This window comes from Sorex araneus, chromosome 3 (assembly GCF_027595985.1).
Source record: "Sorex araneus isolate mSorAra2 chromosome 3, mSorAra2.pri, whole genome shotgun sequence".
Classification (NCBI taxonomy): Eukaryota; Metazoa; Chordata; class Mammalia; order Eulipotyphla; family Soricidae; genus Sorex; species Sorex araneus.
This window is the reverse complement of record NC_073304.1, coordinates 102,237,127-102,259,042: the sequence shown is the minus strand read 5'-3', so window position 1 is coordinate 102,259,042 and position 21,916 is coordinate 102,237,127. Positions and strand designations below refer to the sequence as shown.

At 39.1% G+C, this 21,916-nt stretch overlaps 1 protein-coding gene across 3 annotated transcripts in view; it reads right to left on the bottom strand.

Annotated features, from left to right (window-relative positions):
• Positions 1-1,901: 1,901 nt before the first annotated feature.
• Positions 1,902-21,916, bottom strand: part of UACA (uveal autoantigen with coiled-coil domains and ankyrin repeats) — an 85,718-nt gene continuing 65,703 nt past the window's right edge. For all 3 annotated transcript variants that reach the window (XM_055133690.1, XM_004611715.2, XM_055133691.1), the window contains 10 exons: positions 21,345-21,413; positions 20,108-20,215; positions 19,648-19,680; positions 19,017-19,115; positions 15,144-15,180; positions 13,953-14,005; positions 8,816-11,554; positions 6,994-7,146; positions 5,001-5,066; positions 1,902-3,563 (listed from right to left, as the gene is read on the bottom strand). In XM_055133690.1, the coding sequence (XP_054989665.1) occupies positions 3,492-3,563; positions 5,001-5,066; positions 6,994-7,146; positions 8,816-11,554; positions 13,953-14,005; positions 15,144-15,180; positions 19,017-19,115; positions 19,648-19,680; positions 20,108-20,215; positions 21,345-21,413 (3,429 nt within the window). In that variant the 3' untranslated portion in view covers positions 1,902-3,491. The remainder of the gene's footprint in view (positions 3,564-5,000; positions 5,067-6,993; positions 7,147-8,815; positions 11,555-13,952; positions 14,006-15,143; positions 15,181-19,016; positions 19,116-19,647; positions 19,681-20,107; positions 20,216-21,344; positions 21,414-21,916) is intronic.

Genomic DNA, 21,916 nt, shown 5'->3' with positions numbered 1-21,916 from the left:
ATCGAACCCGTTAAGTCCATCTATTTGATGCCCAATATCAATGATAAGGGGCACTGTTTTTAGTGATATCTCATCCATTATTTCACTATGTAGGTATATGATTATACATATATAACCGGGGAAGCAACCGTCACAAGCCTTAACTCTTTTTCATTTACATGCGACATGTTTGTAACCTTCCCTTTTGGGTTGAATTCATTCATCATCAATGTTTGTTCATGCGGGTATAAATAATGAAAATGCCCTCTAATGCATAAGTGATGCCACATGCCCAATTATGCTAAACACAGCATTCTCGCTACCCAGGGAGTCTTACTGGAATGCCATCTCTGTCTACAGCTTCATCATTTTTAAAAAATCTCCTCCTTCATAAGTTTTATGAGTCCAAAGCCTATATATACAGTAAAAAATAGAAATTATTTCTATGGTTTTCAAAACAGGAAGTGTGTGTGTGTGTGTGTGTGTGTGTGCGCGCGCATGCTGGGAAGAGGTTGAGTCTAACCAGTCTTGTTTCAAGTAGCCATGGCTAAATCATGGGGAAGAACTGAATTTCCAACAACAAAGTCTTAGTGCCACTGTGGCCAGGAACATAATCGGATAAAACGAGAGTTGAAATGTCTCTTTTCCCTTCATGCCCGATATATTTTCTGGTGCCATTCTTTCCTCTTAGAAAATTATTCACCACATTTAGCTGCCAGGAGCAAGGTCCAGACACATGCAATCATATTTTATACGCGCCTCACAGTACTCCTCTTTCGATCCTTATTTTGGCTCCTGAGGAGCTGCCATTACTTTAGTGCAGAAGAAAAAGATCATCGCAAGGCTGCAGGATCCAGTGATGGGGAAATAAAACAGGCACTAGGACGTAGTTACTTCCCACCAGCTTTACAGCAGTTGTCAAGAGAAGCTGGTAAACACTGCTCCCTAATGTTCAGCATTATTATAAGCAGGCACTGATATATCTAGTCATCGCAGATACCAAAAATTTAAAAAGCTGGCCAGAAGGAGGAACGAAGCTAAATTCATTATGAATTTTTGTACACTACAGATATAGTTAGTGATTACAGTCACTATGCTATAAAAAATGTAAGATGTTCATTGCCATGACTATTTGATTATACTTTAAGAGCTCTTTGTAACATGGACCCTGTGTCAAATGGAATGAGTTTTTTGATAACAAGAGTGATAAGGAAAAGACAATGTAAAAATAATTAAGTTTTTTTTTTTTTTTTTTTTTTTTGCTTTTTGGGTCACACCTGGCGATGCACAGGGGTTACTCCTGGCTCTGCACTCAGGAATTACCCCTGGCTGTGCTCAGGGAACCATATGGGATGCTGGGATTCGAACCCGGGTCGGCAGAGTGAAAGGCAAACGCCCTACCCGCTGTGCTATCGCTCCAGCCCCAATAATTAAGTTTTTTAACAAAGAACTGCACTCCACCAGCAGAAATTCAGTGACTTAGACGCAATAGTCCAACTAACTCCCTCCTCTTTCAGGGAATTAAATAGTTTGGAGATTCTAGAGAAAATTCCAGAGATCTTATGCCTGCACAGCACATCACAGGGCATTCGGCCTAACATGGAAAGTATAAGCATAAAGCTCAGATAGCAGCTTTTGCTGGACACGCAACAGCAAAGAGACCAGCCTCATATATTATGTCTTTTCTCATTTATTTTCTTCTAAAAGGCTTTAGCTTCCTGTTTTATAATACGAGGCTGTAAAAGGTGAGTGAATGGCAAACTGGGATCAATTCAAGGGGGTGATCTGATACTTCTCTCTACAGAGTGGAAAATGGACTAAAGACGGATGCCATCCTCTGAGATTTGCATCTTCTCAACACCATTCTCCAAAGGCAACAAACGGACTGACTTGGCTCATGACGCTTTACAAGCATGTTCCAAACACCTTTCCACAGAGAACATTTTATTGATCGTTGGAGACAAGATAAAATACATATGTTTCCCTTCCCTTAATGAGGAAGATCCAATATTGAAATGTGAGTACTTACTTAAGAACTTTGCTCTACTCTATAGAGCTTCAACATGTGACCTAAAATTCATGAATCAAAACTATCACTGAAGAGGAACATAAAACATAAATGAAAGAATCCAAATGCTGCTGTGTAAACTGGGTATTTCCACTTAAAAAGAAATAAAATTAAACCCAATCCTGACTTTTCACTGTTTTGTTTCCACACTGTTAAAAAAAAAAAGATGGCTTAATTTTGGTGGGAAAACTTTTTTTGATGGTTATCTGTCATTATTATACAAAAACAGTATTTTTAAAAATCTGGTTCAGGATACTAAGGCACATTTTACAATTCCTGGAAACCTAACTGAATTATTAATTTCTTTTATTTGCTAACAAATTAGTATCTATCAATCTGAATGGTAAACAAAATATTAATAAAATTTGCAAAACAAATTTTCCTTAATGAGGTGTAGTTAATAAAAATGGCTGATTACATTAGAGAATTCTATAAATAGTGAATTGGTCTTTTTTTTTGCTATGTATATTTTTAGTTTACTATATTATTGCACTTCTGTCATAACCTTAAAGATCTATTTTCTAAAACCAATTCTCTAATGCTAATTTTGTAAGAAAACTGCATTTCACATTATTAATCTCATTAGTGCAATTTTCCTATAAATAAGTAGGAAACATTTGGAAAATGAATGTATAATGAGTACTTGGTTACTATAGTAGCAAATGTCAAAGTAATTGCTAAAACAAGTCTAACATTTTTGACACTTTGAGAAATCTAGTATTATCATTTATCATAGTTCTCTAAATACTGTGGCAAGAAAAGTCACCACAAGTTAAAATTAAGATAACTGTTTGTAGAGATTATGAGGCAGTTTCACTATAAATTCCCAATATATTCCACCTCTGCCTTGTTCTTAATCTGAGTATGTTAGCACTGCAAACCATTTCTGACAAGAAAGTATTTTAAAAGGCACAAAAGTTATAAGTGTAAGAAGAAAACTATCAGTACCTCAAAAAAAGTCAAAGACACTCATTAAGTTACTTCAATAAAAAAAAAAATGCAACCTGGCCAGCCAAGTTGCAAGTATTCCTTGAAATCACATTAGGTCTCTTGGCTCATCTGAAGACCTAAATGATGTTTGGATCCACTTAAAAGTGGCTGCCACCAAATCAATTGTAAGAAATATTTACATGACTATTTAAGCCAGGGCACCCAGTCAATGGCTCCTGTTTTAAGAGGGGCCCAACAGTTTAGAAATATGTAGCCAGTCCAAGGCAAATCGGCATGTTTGGGCCTCACTGTGAGCCGAGCATCTAGAGAAAGCACGTACAGTTGGGGGTGAAACTGGAAAACTCAGTAGGAGAGTCATCTCACTAGGAGACCCTACGGGTGGATCAAAGCATGCTTTATTTTCACGACACTGTCACAGTAGGGCCCTACGGTGGCACAAGGAAGTTCAGCACCAGCAGGAAAGGCAGAGTTGGCCGAACCACGCGGATGGATGCTAGCATACCAGCCCCTGCCGCATCTGAATGATCTGGAGTAAGGCCGCCTGCACGTCTTCATCCATGTGACCCTGGAGAGAAAGCAGAAAGGCAGAAATATTTTATGATTCAACGCAAAGCAACACATAAAGTTGGGAACTGGGTTTTCATCATCCTTCTTCCTTGTTCTTTGCCTGATCACTCGACAAGGCTTTGTCATTGACACTTCCTATTAATATAAAAAGTTTTGCTTCCAAAATCTGTTTCACGGCAGGATGATTAAATTTCAAACGTTAACCAGAGTTGACTAAACTAAATTTTCTTAGTTAACTTTATGCAGCCAGAAGGCAGGACAAATTTCAGATGCCAATTGCTTTTGTTGTTTTCACTAGGAGTCAGCAGAAAATAATTTCAAATCCTGGAAGCATACTGTTCCTGGAATGGAAGGTTTGTGACAGGGCAGTGTCTGTTGGCCAGCGTCTGCTCTCCCCCTGGCTTAGCCAGTCAGCTCCTTATCTTTTCTAACACACTTCCCAACTTCCCATATTCCCACAGTGTCCTCTCCTGAATGTCTTACTCTGCTGTCCACAAGCTTGTGAAGCATACATTCCCCACTGAGTTATATCTCAGGCTCAGGCCTCTGGAAGGTTTTTGATTTTTGTTTTGTTTGGGGGTCTTACCTGGAAGTGCTCAGGGCTTTACTCTGGCTCTGTGGCTGGGGGTTAAGGGGGAGATTTGCTGTGTCAGGGATACAACTAGGGCCAGCTACATGCAAGGCAAGTGTCTTAACCCCTGTGCTATCTTTGGGCCCCAATCCTGGAAATTCTTTTTTTGGGGGAGTGTGGGGGTAGGGGAGTCACAGCTGACCATGCTCAGGGAGTACTCCTGGCTCTGTACTTAGGAATTATTCCTGGTGGGGCTTGGGGACCACATGGGATGCTGGGGATGGAGCCCGGGCTGGCCACGTGTGAGGCAAGCATCCTACCTGCTGTTGTGATCTCTTCAGCCCCCACCCTGGGAATGGTTAATCCTATGCTTCGTTGAAATTTCAAGCGCAATAAATATTAATTTCCTAAGATGACCAACTTATTTTCTTAAATTATTTTAATCCTATGCACATCTAACTTTCATTTTCGTACTTCTAGAAAGGATCCTGAGCCCTCGGGATGCAGTGAAGTCCCCTCCACCTCCTCTCGAAGCTGACAGCCCCATGTCAAAGCAGGGCCTTTGTCTCACAATACCATTAGCGTGTGCTGCCATCATATGTTGCCAAACTGTCTATAAAATGAGTGACAGGCAGATGGAGAGAAGACTAAATTTGAGATGTTGTGGAGCCATATAGCTTTGTAAATTTCTCTGGGAGATATGCAAGCCATGATCACAAAAAAAAGTCACAATTATTTTTAAATAAGCATATGGGGCACAACTGCTTTAAACACCAATGATTTTCACAGAAATTTACTTGAAAAAAATTTTAAACAATTTTCTTTTTTAACTACCTTCTTCCCCTAGGAGAAGCAATGCATTACCTGTGCAGCACTAAGAAGATGTGTCCGATAAATCGCAATTACTTCTTGGTGCTGTCTGTCAGCATCCTAGAAATGTGGAAAGACGGACAAGTATCAGCATCATGTTCACAAACACACGAAGGCTATGACAATATTGTCCCAGGGATGGCTGCTACAAAGCACTGACATTATGAAGGTATTTCTGCTACCTCTTAGAACAAACAGTTTGGTTGAACCACCAGAGGCAGATTCCTGTAACATAACTACAGAACATCATGTTTTAAAAAATATGTGGGGACATTATAAGTGAAAGCAGTGCCATGAAAGGCAATGCCACGGATCCTACATATGGGAAATGTTTGCCTTAGTAAACATCTAATACGGTGATGTTACGAGAATCTTAATCAGTACATGATTTGGATTGCTATAGAAGTTTCCTGTCCTGTCTTTGTACCCTATCATGCTTGACACTGGGGTAGCCCTTCATGCTACATTGGCCCAGAAGCCTTAGGTGACACTTAAGGGAGAGAGACTCTAGCCACATCAGTTTGATTTGCAACAAACAGCCTCCGCAACCTGGCCTCAGAGGTGGCTCCTATTACTGGCCCTCTCCATGCCCAACGTTGGACATGCCACTCGCCTCTGTCTCACCTCGGTGTCTGTCCCCACATTACTTTCCTTTGCAGGGAGATTCTGCATTTTACATTTTTGTTTTTGTTTGGTTTTTGTTTTGGGGCCACACCCGGAGGTGCTCAGGGCTTCTTCCTGGCAGGGCTCAGGAGAACATAAGGGGCTCCAGGGGGACACCCTGGACTGCTGGGTCAGGCTTCGCTCTACGTGCTGAGCCACTGCTCCCACCCCTGAGATTCTGTTCTTTCTGACCACCATCAGTTTGTAAGTTCAGCTCTAGCTCCCCTTTATAGAAAGTAGCTCCTACGGTCCCGGTGAGTTTTCTTTCTTTCTTGGGAACAAATGACATTTAGAACCTGGGACCTTATCCCCCAATTTCACATTTGATATTTGGTCATTTTACTATTTGTAGTTACTCTCTGTAACTTTATTTCTACCCTTTTCACTACCCAGAACTCCCTTGGGACAGGAGCTTCAGGCTCTATACAGCCTGTCAGTGTCCAGCACAGAGTCAAGAGCACAATAAATGAGCAGAAGATATTCCTGATTACTGAACTGACAAGCACATCCTTTTGAACACCAAGTCTGTGATCTGTTGTGACTCATCTTTGAACACTTTAAAAAGTAGATTCCTTCTATTGAAAAAACAACTTTTAAGAAATTTCTAAGAAACAGAAAATACTGAAAATAATTTCCTGGGCTGTTTTGTTGAACATTTCAATGAGTAGTAGGTAATTCAGTTTAAACACCAAGCAATGAATCAGCTCTTATTTTATGGATGCAGAAACCATAGGAATGCGCTCAGCAATGAGCTCTCATCTTTGGCTTCTGCTGCTATGTAAAGGAGACAGAGCCTTACAGACACGTCTATCTGAACAGATGTCGGCACACACAGAGATCTCTTCTCTTTATGCCTAAGGATAGAAGGTGCAAGTCCCCAGGAGTGTCTCTTGTTTTCACACGCACAGAGGCGTGTTCTTACACTTCCTCCTTCAGCTTGGTAGACCAATATTTCAGGAAATATGCTGCAGTATCTGGAGCCTCCGGGACCCATGCCAGATTTGGAGTCAGCTATTTAATTTCAGGACTACAGTCGAACTGGATGGCCAGAGACATCCCATATTTTAATAGGTCTTTCCCTGAGCAAAAAAGTGGGAGGAACAAAACCTAGTAGGATTGCGATGAAGATAAAATGTGAAGAGAGGGTGGGCAAAATGCTTCGTGGGGTGTGTGACATGAAGTAGGCACCCAGTATGACCCTGCTAATATCTTCTGGCATGTGTGACTGCATTCTTGGATCTGAGCATAGCCACAACTCTGCCTGCTCTCTACGGACGCTTTTCCAAAGGAGCAGATGACAGTGACCCCGGGGCCAGGGACTCACGGCCAGCTGCTGCTGCAGGGTCTTCACTTGGAGCTGCAGACTGTCCACCAGCTGGCTCTGTCTCCTGCCGGGGCTCCCACTGGCGTAGGTCAGCTGCGAAAGGCCGTTGAGGGCCTGCTTTAATCTCTCCACATCGTTAAGCAACTCAGTTATCTTATTGGAAAAGAAAGGGGGAGAAAAGCAGTGTGGGAGGAGCTTTGAGGATTCACCTGGCCATTTGCAATGAACACCTTTACCCAGAAACCATTTGCCAACGTTTGTCTTTCAGTTTTGAGGCCCAACCGAGGAATGGATGTCGCTAAAGTTGCTTATCAGCAGCATGTACAATCTGTAGTCGTTCATTAAATACCTTACAAAAGCATTATCAAACTAAAAATAAATACACTAAGATCTGAGTATGACCTCAGTCACCCTAATTTTAGATTCTCTGTAAGTAATGTACGCAGACTTTAGGTCATTTGAATTAAGATGGGATTGCTTTCCTCCAGCAAAGTTTGAAAAAGAAACCAGCGTGTCTCATGTAACTATATAATTAACTTATGTACCTTGTTCCTTTCAAGAAGATTTTAGACTATTTTAGAGGAAAGAGGATGTTTGGAAAAGTAGAATGAGGACAAGCAGGCTTTAAAGTCAGACAGAGTTAGTGTTCATTAGCTGTATGAACCTAGCTAATGTCCTTGTTTCTCTGAGTTTTACTTAGCTTCCTAATCAGTGAAAGGCAGAGCACCTTTCATAGTTAAGAAAAACCAACACAATCATAATTACTTGCCTGGCACACAATATATGCTCAATAAATGGTAACAATTAGGAAGAGATGTTAATGAGTTGCTATAATCATCACATCTTATTGTACTCAGAATCACATTCTGAACAAGCTGAGAGTATTGAAATCCTGGGTCCTAAAAGCAGATGTGCCAGAAAATTAGTGCTTGTGACTTGACACTAAGAGCTCTGTGGCTGTGTCTTCTTTACCCCAGAACTGAGCACAGCACCTGGCAAGCAGAGAGTACACCTAGTAATCACTGTGGGATGACAGACGATGCCCGCCATCACTCTGATGTCTCACTGTCACAGTGCACAGTTTTTGTGACTGCCAGCTTCAGAGAAACAGTTGAGCCTCTATTATATATGAGAATGAATGATGAGAAAGAAAGTGAAGCCTGCTTGAAATGGCTGGCTGGAAGGGCCAACGATACGGTGCTGATCTGGGAGTGCATCGGTCTTAAACGGACAGCACAGAGAAACTGTCCCGGGGGAGAGGGTGGTTGCTGTCGGGCAGTGATGAAGGGCTATTCAAAAGGATGCTGCCTGAAGAGAGGAGGCAGTGCATCTGGGGTGAGGGCCAGTGTGCAGGTGGTAGGAGGAGAGTGTACCAGGGCACTGGTGTGAGTGAGTGCCAGCAGCAAGCATGGCATTTTCCCTGTAGCCCAGAAACTGGCTCTTTGCTCTCTCTACATCATCAGATTCCTCTGATGCCTAAAACCCACTGGATTTTGACCAGTCAATAATGAAGCAGGTAAACCTGAGTTTCCTCATATTTACTCAATTACAGAGACAGAGAAAAAAAGAGGGGGGGAGGAGGGAAAAGGGGAGGGAGGGAGGGAGGGAGAGAGAGAGAGAGAGAGAGAGAGAGAGAGAGAAGAGACTTTACTTTTTTCAAATGAGGTTGTCTGCACCCAATATTGAAACTGGAAAGCTGGAAAGGGCCAGTGATCCTGGATCATTTCATTAATGCTTGTGTTATCCTTTCTCGGGAACCCTGCCCTGCGTGGGCTGTTCTGGGGCATCCTCTGCAAAGCCAGGCAGACTGCTGGGTGCCTACCTTATTATCCTTTGCTTCAATCTCTTGAGCAGAATCCTGTATTCTCCTCTGCAACTCTGTGATGGTTGTTAAGGACTTATCACACCGTTCCTGCCGGTCTTTGATTTCTTGCTCAATGCTGAAATGTAGCAATTCCTTCTCATCTTTTGCTGACAGTTTCCTTTTTTGGACTTGCAAAACCTCCTCACACACTTCTTCGTATTTTCTATTCAGACTGGCCAGCTTTTCACTTAGGTCGGAAACCTGTGCCTCCAAATCACTTTTTGTTGCTTTGTATTTGGACAAATCAACCACCTCCCTGGTCTCTAGATTTTTTAAGGCTTGTTTAGTATTCTGCACCTCGGTCTGAAGTTTGGAGACTTCCTGGGTTTTGTTCTGGCTTTCTTCTTCCTTTCTTCTCAAGCTAGCTTTTACGAGTCCCACTTCTTTCTCAAAGGCTTCTTTAATCTGCAAATGCTCAGCCAGGGGCACAGAGGAGTTCTTTTGATTCTCCAGCATCTGCTGCAGCTGGGTCACTGTCTGCTGCTCCTTCTCATAACACCGCTGCTTATTCTTAAGTTCTTCCCTTAGATGCTCAATTGTACCATTCAGAGACTTTTTCAGGGTCTCGACCTGTTCCAATGTTGCTTGCTGTTTCTGCAGAAGAGTCTGCGCTGCCAAAAGCTCAGAAGCCTGTTTGGCATTTTCTCCCGCAAGCTTCTCTTTCTCCTTCTTCGCTTCGGTGTGTTTCCCCAACAGGTCTTTGAACTTACTGTTGAGCTCTTCTGTTTTCCTGCTTAGAGCTCTTTCCACTTCGTGAGAATTCTCAACAAGAAGGTTCTTATCCCTTAGATCCTTCTGAAGCCTGAGGATCTCCTCCTTCAAGGCGTCATTCTCTTGCTTGCACTTCTTCGCCTCTTCTTCCCTGACGCTGCACCTCTGGGCCTGCTCAGACAGCTGTTCCTTCAGTTCTTTCTCGGTGGCCTTAAATTTCCTCTCACTCTCTTCAAAGCTGATGATGGGTGCATACTTCAACTTGATGCATTCCTGGATGGTGTCGAGTTCTTTCTTCTGGGCTTCCATTTCCGCATGCAACGTCACAATCTGGGCTTGGCCCTTCTGGTAGTCAGCGAGAATCTCAGCACTTCTGTCCTCCACCTTTTTCATGCTCTGACTTACAGCACTCATCTTCTCCTCGTGCTCCTTCAGGCTAATGTACTCGGCTTTTATTTGGTTCTGGGTGTTCTCCAGGTTTCTTTTCAGTATTTCGTTCTTGTCCTTTAAGTTCATGAACTGCTGACTCATGTCTTCCAATTTTCTCTTCGCGTCCAGTAACTCCCTGTTGGTCTTATCCAGCGTGTTGCTCAGTGCGCTCTTCACCTCTTCGTGGGTCTTGACTGGCACATACTGAAGACTCAGAGTCGTTTTCAAGTTGGTGTTTTCAGACCTGAGCGAATGTATCGTCTCTTGGTCTTCACCACACTTTTTGTTAAGTTCAGAGAACTGTTTTTTAAGTTCAACAATATTGGATTTCAGGGACTTTATCTCTTTTTCGTGCTTCTCGGGAGGTATGAATACAGTTTCCAGGTGACTAACACTCTTAGACAAATTGTCCTTTTCCGTCAGCAATTTTTCCATTTCCAACTTCTTTTCTGTATACTTCTGTGTCATATCTAAAAGCTTTTTATTCAGGTCATCAACAATTATGCCATGAGACCTTTTCATTTCTTCACTTACTTTCAAAGGAACATAGTGATTTTTCATTTCCATCTTTAAGTTATGTACTTGCTGACTGAGAAGATTATTATCCAGACAAAACTTTTCCATGTCCTTTTGCAACGTCTGATTTTTCAGTGTTAACTCGGTGATCTTTTTCCCAAGCTCCCCAGACTTTTTCTCCGCGATGTTCTTCAGCTGCTCGTGGTCCTCTGGTTTGACATGCTGAGCGAGCTTGGCCTTAACATTCTCAAGTTCTCTCTTTAACTGTCTAATTTCACAGTGCGATTTTTCATATTCCCTTTCCATCTCGGCGATCTTTCTTGCTTTCTCATTGATTTCATTAGATAATATGCTCTTCATGTTTTCAAACTTCTCTGCCGGAATGGAAAGTGAGAGCTTTGCCGACAAGTCCTTTAGCTGGCTTTCCACCTCTGCCACCCTCCTCCACTTCTTTTCTTGCTCCACCTCGCACATACTTACGTCTTTCTGCAACTGTTTGTTTTCTTCTTTCAGCTTGCCTTCATCCCTCTTCAGCTCTCCTATTAGCATCTCGTTTTGTCTGATCTGGTTCCTTAATTTGCCCACTTCTGCTGAGGCACCTTCATATTTCGCTTTCATGTCTCTCACCTGTTCCTTTAGGTCCTCCATGAGTCTGTGATTCCCAGTGGCTGCCTCGCTGGTGAGATGCTCTTTCAGGGCAAGAAAATGTGTCTGCATCTGTTTGACTTTACCTTCAGACTCATACATTCTCTTCTGCACATCTTTCAATGCATCCTCCAGCTGCTTGATCTGTTCATCAGAATCCTCCTTGACACGTTCACATTCTAAAGTGAGAGCTTTGCACTCGGCCACTTTGTGAGCAAGCTCATTCTGGAGCTGGAGTCGGTCCTGCTTGGCAGACTCGTAGAAGTTCCTCATGGCTTCTAGCTCCTTCTTTAGCATCTCATGTTCAGAATATGAGGCTTGGTTGGAGAGGGACAGCTCCAGTGGCCTTAACATAGACCTGCTCTGCATGTGGCCTGGTAAACCTGAAGAAGCACACTGCCAAGAGAGGGGAAAAATCAATCACCAGTGCCTAGAGAAGATGCTTACATATCTACCAAATGTATGGGACATTTCCACATTATCAGTAGCCAGGCTTCAGATGAGTGTGTGAGAAAATTTTTCTTCATAATCTGAAGAGAAACAGCTCTGGGCATGAGCTACATAACAGGCTCTTAGGGCAGTGATTTTGGAAGTATGTTCACTTAAGTTTTTTTTTTTTTTCTGTCAGAACAAAGAAGGAGAAACAGTTGTTGCCTCTGGCACTAACTTCTCTTCCTACCCCAAGTCATGACACCTACCCCCCACATGAATGTCAACTATCAAAATGCAGTTACTAGTTCTATGTTTAATGGCACATCATGTACTTAGAACTTCCGATCCTGAATCAGTTTTACCTGAATCAGGTAAAACTGATGGTTTTCTGATATTGTAAAACTGAGTATTACCATTCTAAATCTGCCAATAACAGAACTATATATTATTTAATTTTCAGTAAGATAGACGGCTTCTAAGGATATTTGTTAACTCCAACGTAACATCCTGTGTTAGTTATAAAAACACCATCAAAATAAACCCAGTTGGTATGAGTCATAGAAAGAATAATGTTTAGTCAACTCACAAGAAAGGGGAAGTTTTCTTCTCTCAAATAGAAAGATGGGTTAGAAAAAACTTGACAGAGGGGCCAGAAAGATAGCACAGCGGGTAGGGCACCTGTCTTGCACGTGGCCTACCAGCATCCAATTCCCAACACCCAATATGATCCCTTGAACCCCGCCAAGAGTGATCCCTGAGCACAGTGTCAGAAGTCAGCACTGAGTACCACCAGGTATGGACCAAAGACCAATAAAAACAAAACAACAAAACAACAAAAAACCCCAAAGGAAAAAGAGAACTTAGTGTATGATCATAGTACAAAATTTGATTGACATCGTTCTTTCTTCTATTAGTTATCTAAAAAAGTATAACTAAACCTCTCAGTGGAATCATTCATAAATAAAAGACATAATCATGAAAGACTAAATTTTAACTATGTATATACAGTCTTCTATAATAAGAATCATTTATGAGTACTAAATTATTGATAAAAGCTGTGTGCTATGAGTATATCTCACTACTTTACTATGCAAACATTACTGCTTACTAAATTTGAACTGCCTTTCTGTGGATGAAGAAGGAAAAAATGAACAATGCAGAGTTATTTTTCAGGCTCTGTCTGCTTCTATATGCTTTGAATTACCAACTACCTTTAGACTAAAACTATTATAATTTACTACCAAATGACTTGCACAGCTTCACAATTATATAATCTTTATTAGAATTACACATTTATCTTATCTTCTAACTACATTCAGTTGATGGCCATTCCCTCCTTAGAATCTTAGGAATTTCCAGTTTAGAGCAATTTTGGACATCATGTAGACTAGTCCTCTCTGCCTACACAAGAAGGTATGTTAAAAAAAAACAACAGGGGCTGGAGTGATAGCATAGCGGGTAGGGCGTTTGCCTTGCACACGGCCGACCCGGGTTCAAATCCCAGCATCCCATATGGTCCCCTGAGCACCACCAGGAGTAATTCCTGAGTGCAGAGTCAGGAGTAACCCCTGTGCATCGCCAGGTGTGACCCAAAAACCAAAAAAAAAAAAAAAAAACCAACAACAAATAAAATAACCTTCAAAAGCCAGGTATTTGTCAATTCTGTAGTACCCAGGAAGTGCTAGAAATGCAAACTGTGTATCTCCTGGAAACTAGAAGTATGACTAGTAAACATGTAAGAAAAGCATACAATATTACCTCTTAAAAGTTCTATTATCAGGTGATTTTCAAAAAACACACAGGCATATATGTATGCATAAATGCAAGGAAAATATATTTCAAAACACAAATAGCAGCTGAATTATTCATAACTGTCTTTCCCTTTCAGAAGCAAACGTGAAGAGTTAACTGATTGTTCTTAATGAATGGAGGCTTACTACAAAAGACAAAAAAATTGGAACTCAAATCTCTTATTTTATCCACTGTCATGGCAATACTCCAGAGGGCACCCAAACCAGAGATATCTGCTCTTAGTACACTGCACAATACAACTTTTCTTTTTTCTCCTATTTTCCTTTTCCTTTGGCTTCTGAGCTACATGGCTGTGCTTAGAACTTCACTTATGGCTCTGTGCTCAGCAGTAACCCCTGGTAGTGCTCAGGGAACATACACATGCTGGGGATTGAGCCCAAGCAGGTAGCATGCAGGGCGAGCACCGTACCTCTTGTACTGTCTCTCTCGATCACTCTGGCCCCTAATTTTTCCTTGGTAATGAAAATTATACTCAATGTATACACACTTGATACTGTTTTTCTTTTTTAGAAAGGCACAAATATAATTAGAATTAAAAAATAGTGTTTACCTGTGAGTCTGTGGGGAACATCTGACCTTGTTTAAGAAGCATATCTTCTTTTCCTAAAAATGTCAAATATATTACATCTTAATTTAAATTCCAATGCAGAGAGGCCAAATATTAGATATTACTTTCCTTCCCTTAAACATTCAAACAAAAGAACATTGTTGAGTCAGTGTACAGATCGTTACAACATGCCAGTCGACCAAAATTTACATTCAGTAGACTGGGAACACCTGTAAAGGTGATTAGAGGTTGCCCCAAAAGCTTCCGTTCCTCTCAGAGAGCCTGGCAAGCTACCGAGAATAACCCGCCCACACCCCACACGGCAGAGCCTGGCAAGCCATTCGTGGCGTACTCGATATGCCAAAAACAGTAACGATGGTCCTGATTCCCCTGATCCTGAAAGAGCCCCAATACGCCATCGGGCTACACTACCATGCAACAGGGATGAATGGAGACCTTACTGGCACCCGCTCAAGCAAACTGATGAACAATGGGATGACAGTGATACAGTGATGATATAATTTTATATTATTCTTTCTCTGAAAGCCCATACTATATTTCTTATTAGGTCTACATACTACAGTATATAATATTTTATATATTCTGAATATATATTAAAAGTTATGACTGCTACAGGACGAAAATGCCACAAGATTATAGAATATGCATCTTGCACTCAGTGACAACAGAAATGGTGCCCTTTACAATCTACCAAATTTACATATTGCACTTAGCTAGAAGGAAATTTAATATTCCTTGTGAAGCAATAATGAGATTTTCTAGAAAAATAGTTTTAAAATGGAGAATAAAAGTAAAAATATGTAAAGTCTTGACAACTGTTTATGGGACTTCTAATGAATTTTAAAATGCTAACTCATACTGAGAGACCAAATACAAAGATCTCTCCAAATCAGAAAACTATGTTCATGCTTTTTTTCATAAAAGAATGAGCCCCAAATATCAAAAGATAAGGTCTACTAATTGACAAGGCAAACTAGCAATTTCACAAAAATCTATAATTTAAAAATCTAGGTGGTTAAGGACCCAGAGCCTCGAGGATTATCAAAGTTATGTGAGCCATCTTAACCTCCTCTGAGACCTGTGCTGAGGCACAGAAAGACAAAACCTTTTGGCATAAAAAAACCATTTTTCCTTTAACTGGATGAACTGGAATGAGAAATTATTTCTACTTACGGTTACTGTAATGGATCCCTGATCCTAAATGATCACCCTGAAATCAGAAAGATACATTACCATACTGCTTCATTTTGTTAAATTCAACATCTATTTTAGCTCTAAATGGTCCAATCATTAAAACCACATTTCAGCATTCCTTGTTCCTCCTGAGTATTATTCTATTCAAACCCACAAAAAGATATAACACTAGCAACAATTAGGAAGATCAGCGGGGAATAAACTACTTCACTAAGCATTTTAATAAAATCACCCAAGTGTTTCAAGGAAAAATTTCACCGAAAGAGAGAGAGAGAGAGAGAGAGAGAGAAATATAGGTGAGTTCCAAATGAACCTAAATAACTTTCAAAAGGAAGAAGCCCCATTCATATCAAGTACTCATTTTCCTTTACCACTGTTGGGGGTGGGAGCCCTTTCTCACTGGCTGTGAAATAATAGCTTCTTTCAGAATTTTAAAATACCATTACCTTTGAGGGCAAAGGGAGAGAGAGATCAGGAAATAAAACCAAGTCAAAGACCTACACACAGTAATAAATCCATCAAAGCATTATCATTAGAAAAAAGAGAATAATAAAGAAATTTCAGATAGCCTGAATCAAAATGAGCTTAGATTGCTCATTTCCCCAAGTAAGCCAAATATAAATAATCTAACACATAAATAAAATATTATTAGCCTCAAAGGCAAATATAAACATATGCAGTTTGTGTTTGTGTATATGTGTGTTTAGCACTAAAAGCTATGTGTCAAATTTGGAGCAAGATGACCATAACAAGAACAATAAAATTTACTTCCATGACTAAATTAATGCCACCTCTACTAATCATTTTAAATAATCATGGGAAAACATCTGTAAGCTTAATTAAGTTCTTTGTTCTATGTAATATTTAATACTAGGATTCAATCAGATAAAATCAAATAAAATCAAAATGAGTATGATCAAAGTGATCACTCTGGTCAAGAACCAAGTGTTGAAAGTAGGTAAAGGGATATTCATGATAATCTTTCAGCATCTGTATTGCAAACCATAATGTTCAAAAGGAAAAAGAGAGAGAGAAGTCCCTGCCACAGAAGCGGGGTTTGGGGTGGGGTGGTGGGAGGGAACCGGGGACACTGGTGATGGGAAATGCACACTGTTGAAGGGACGGGTATTGGAACATTATATATCTGATATCCAACAATGAATAACGTTGTAACTGTGTTATCTCACTGTGATTCAATTAAAAAAATTAATTAAGGGGCTGGAGCAATAGCACCGCAGGTAGGGCGTTTGTCTTGCACACGGCCAACCCGGGTTCGATTCCTAGTATCCCATATGTCCCCTGAGCAACGCCAGGGGTAATTTCTGAGTGCAGAGCCAGGAGTAACCCCTGAACATCACTAGGTGTAACCCAAAAAGCAAAAATAAAATAATTAAAAAATTAATTAAAAAATTTTAAAATATGAGTGTAACTGGCTCGGGAAGAAATCCCAGTTACACTGAATGAAAAAGTTACAATAAAGTAGACATACAATCTGATCGCAGCTACTGAAGGTGTCATAAGACAAACAGATAATGTCTGAAAGGTGACCATCAGGTATTAAGAGAGCCAGAATGAGAGGTGCTTTTTAGTTTTTATTAGAACTACAGTTTCTGGGCCAGAGCGATAGTAGAACGGTAAGGCTTTGCCTTGCACCCTGCCCACTCGGATTTGATCCCCAGAATCCCATATGATTCCCCAAGCACAGCAGAGTAATTCCTGAGTGCAAGTAATTCTTGAGTGCAGAGCCAGGAGTAACCCCTGAGCACCACTGGGTGTGACCAAAAAAAAAACAAAAGCAGTTAAAGTAATTTTTTAAATAGAACTATAGTTTCCATTTTTCTAAAAGATTTATTATGTGATAAGAAAAGTTATCTTTCTCTTGTCTATTATAAATAACCTTATGAAAAATTAGGGACTTGACTCTTAAGAGTCTCCTTTTAGAAAAAAGCCACACATAAACGGGACCCAATTAAAGGTGTTAAACTTTACTCAAAGGATGCACACATACATCTGTATTTTCTTACTCAAACTACTTGGAATATGAAACTAGCACTGAGTTAAAAGCACAAAGTAGCAAGACTGCCTGGGTGAAAGTTCTGCTGGTTATACTCATAAACTTACTTAGAAACAGTTCGGTTTTCTCACTTAGAAAGTGAATAATAAAAGCCACCCTAAAGATTGGCTGAGTTTGTCATGCACGTAAAGGGCACAGAATGGAATCTGGTAACGTGGTCTGTGCTATGAAAAATGTGAGCTCTTGCTAGTTTCAAAAGTAACTTTCAAAGTCTTCAAACATTGCACAAGAGATAGTAGCCACCTGTAAAATGTGTCTGATATTTTGGGGCTGGGGGGAACTGCATATGGCAGTGCTCAGGCTCTGTTACCAGCTGTTCAGGGATCACTCCCAGGATGGTCAGGGGACCATGTGGTACTTGTGATTGAGCCCAGGGACGCCCACATAAGGACCATGTACTCCAGTCCTTAGTCACCACCTGACCCATAAAACTGTTTCTGAACAACCTTCGGAATTCAGTCATGTAGATATTAAAAACAATTTTTCCATTTATAGTGCAAGAATGTATCAAGGAATAACTCATCTGCAACAAAGTATACAAATACTAAATGAAGAGTGCAATGAATCTTTAGTTCTTCTGTATGCCTTGTAGAGTCACAACCTAGGTTGAGATACAGAACATTCCCAGCTTCGAAACCCTCCTAACCAGTAACACCCCACCACTCCCCGCTAAAGGCAAGCCTTTCTTCTCATTTCTGTCACCACAGCTAAGTTTCATCTGCTTCTTAACTCCATATGAAAGGAATCACGCATTATGCACTTTGAGTTTGATTTAGCTCATGCCACACTACCCGAGCAAGCTTCATTCACATTTTTACATTCTCTCTCACAGCTGCACAGATATTTTTATTTACAAAAAAGAAAATATTTTTGTTATATTATATATGTGTATGTGTGTGCATGTGTGTGTGTGTGTTTGTGTATATAAGAAACTTTTTATCTAGTAAACACTAGTTTTGCTATAGACTTGCGAATTCTATTTCACAATTCAGGTAAAGATCATGTGGAGTCAGCCATCTTCTTCAATGAACCCAGATGAACATATATGAAACCCAGGTGAACATATATGAAATCATGTCCTTGCAAAATAAAACTGTGCAGTTAGGAGTGGGGAAAGTGTCCCCATTCAGCAGGGGTGGGGAGCAGGGGAAGTGACAGGAAGCAGGGGGTGGACCGGCACTAGGGATGTTCGTGCCTTGAACTGGGTGTGTTTAAATTGTGAAAGGCTTTGTCTCATATACTTTATCATGTGTGTTCTTTAATAAAAGGGTTTTCTTTTCAAATGGCTCCAGTAAAATTAAAAGTTAATTGATTCCACCAAAGACAAGTATACGATATGAGTCTCATTATTACTACTCTCGAGAAGTGCCCTAATTAATCCATGGATGCATTATATGGATTCTCTCTTTCCGAGTTAATCCTGAAAATACTAGTATTCATTCATAAGACTTTGCTGATGTTACCATTATAACTATTCAAACTTATAAGCAAACATATAAAGTTTTGAAAAGGTGACAGAGAGAAGAGGATGGTGGGGAAAAAAAAGGAAAATGAGCTAAATGATAGTTACATTTCAATGATCTCTTTTAACTTTTCTAACAACTCTGGAGAAAGGAATAATTGCCCCAATTTTACCAAACAGGCAATAAGCTCAGAGACTATGTAAAATTGCTCAAGCTCTCATTATAAAAAAGAAAGTGAATCCAAATTCCAGTTGGATTCCAAGCCTTCACCACCACCCTTAATTCTACGAAATAATTTATTTACACTTTTAATACCTCAAAACACTTAAATCTATTTTTCAGAGCCTCAATAGTTCTTAAGCTTTCTTCCTGCTGTTTTTCTTTAGTTGCCAAAAGCGACTTCAGCTTTTCTTTCTGAAATGGAAAGGAATAAATTCATAGCAAAATCAGCTGGTGCTTGAAATTGGGTTAAAATTGTGTTCTAGAAAATGTACATTAGAATTAAATTGAAGACCAGAGTTAATAAAATGTCCAACCTGGTGAATTTTTAAGTATTAGTTGACTTAATAATTCCCACAAATTACTAATAAACATACAATATAGATAAATGATATTATAAAATTCAAATTATTGTGCTATTTTGGTTTTTTTTTTCAGACATTTCCTGAACACTGGAGTTCAAGTTTAGAACACTGCATCTTTTCAGAAAACGTTTTTGAGTAAATGAGACATGCAGAGGCAATAACAACAAAATGCCCACAATAACTAAGCCACCACACTTCAAAGTGTTAATTTTAACAGTCACATGCAGGCTTTGGTTTTTTCCTTTAAGGAATAAGCAGAAATGGAATCCTCATCTCTATGTCAGTTTGGGAATTAAGCTACTGCAATAATGTCTTTAGTTCACATGACACTGAACAGCTTGTTAGTAAATTTATCGTCATACCTCCCTCTGTAGATCATCAGCGATCATGATTTCCTAAATTCAAAAAGAAGAAGTTTGTTTTTATTCTGGAAAGTATGACTGGTTTGATAACTATCTTTTCTTAGAAGACCAGCACATCTTTACAATTGGGAACAAAGATGTGAGAAGAAAATGTTTATTCTATACAATGTTCAGAAAAACACTGAGTTCTCCTGAAAACCCACCAGTGATTGACTCCTACTTGCCCTTTCTTCTTCGGAGGACCCAACAGAACCATACACCAATGATATTCTCTGTGCTAATGTCTGATGTTGAGTAAGTTTCACACAAGGACCTACTGAGATATTACTCTCTCAAGGACAATGATTTGATCTCATTTCTTTAGCACCAAAAACCACAATTTCGACATTATGGTATTGACATTATCATTAGCAATATTAAAATAGCTTTGGAACTTTTTTCCTATTATGCAATCATTTACCTCATTGAGTTGTAGTTGTAAACCATTGACCTTATCCAATAATATTCTCTGTTCTTGCTGAATTTTTCTTAACCTGTCTTTCAAATCTTCATTTTCAATCTCCAGGTCCTTAAATAGTAAAAAGAACAGGTCCTAAACCACTCTTACAAGAACAATTCTTATGTAAGAATTTATTTTGCTATCATATACGAATATATACACATATTTCTAGCTTTAGATACAATGAAAAAATCGTTTCAGTGATAATTAAATGATTTAAAATCTATAGATCAAAAATAATAAAGAAAATTATACATGTTAATTACAAGTATATAGAAGACCAACATATCAAATTAGAAAAACAAACACATTACTGGAAATAGAAAATAACAATATTTTGACTCGTTTGTGAGACTATCCTAATACTTTTGTGAAACCAATCATCATGTCAGTCCTCAAATAATATACTGACGGTTCTAGCCATAAGGCTATCATTCACTTTCTTAATACTACTATTTAAAAAATCACAAAAATACAAATAAAATGCTTTGGTTTTACCATTTGGAAAACAGCTATTCAATTTATGTTTTAATAGTATTTAGTTACAAAATAAACTACTTAGTTATGAATTCTTTCAACATAATAAGAGTGCTCTTTAAACTTAGACAAACAAAAAATAAATACTTTTAAAAAGATTCTCTTTTTATCTTATTTACATTAGAAACCATATAAAATTATTTTTCTTAATTATCTTTTAAAATTTATTATAGTTCAGTTAACTGATTACTAGAGTATTAAGACTTATGATTTTTATATATTAAGTCATTGCATCTTCACCACCACCAAATTACCCATGACTGTCCTTAGGTTATTTCTAGTGCTTAAGCAAAGTAAAAAATGCTTTCAAAGTTGATTTTGCATTTTATTTACAATAATAATCATTTTATTAATATAATTTTTAATGACTCTAAGTTGTGGTAGAGTCCCAAACAGATATATTAAGTAAAAATTATATAAACATGTTAATTATTTGATCCCTAATAAATGTTTTAAAACTTTTCTGCAATATATACTCATTCAAGCACTTAAAATTTAAATATCAAAATTATTTCAGAAGGGATTAGGCAAAGCTAAAGAGTCACAAAACATAACAAATTATTCTTTCTCCAGCCTATTTCTCCTCTCTTTTTTCACACATATGACAAATACCAGAATTCCCTGCAAAGGAAAAGTACAAAACTTCATTTTTTCTTTTTACCTGAGTGTTTTGATGGTCCCTCTGATTTGACTTCATATTTACTTCATCTAGAAAATGTGTCAAATTTCGCTTTGGGAAAACATGAAAACATGACTCAGCAAGTACGAAACAGAATGAAACAGAGCACATATGAAACAATATGCACATCTTCCTCAAGAGGCATTACGCCAAATTAGTGATTAAATCAACTTATTTTAAAATGTGTGTTAAATTTTAAAATGTATTAAATATCTCATTTTGTTGTACAAAAATTGTATTTTAATATAAACCTTATATTAAATTCTGTTGTACAGAACACAAGGTGGCAGTATTTCCACTTCAAATGCCAATGAAATAATTTTTTTTTTTTCTTTTTGGGTCACATCCAGGGATGCTCAGGGGTTACTCCTGGTCTTGCACTAAGGAATCACTCTTGGCAGTGCTTGGGGGACCATATGGGATACTGGGGGTTGAACCCTGGTCGGCCGCGTGCAAGGTAAATGCCCTACCACTGTGCTCCAGTCCCCAAAAGAAACTTTTTAAGAATATAGATTCGGTTTAAAAAAAAAAAGTGTAATTTATTTTTAAATACT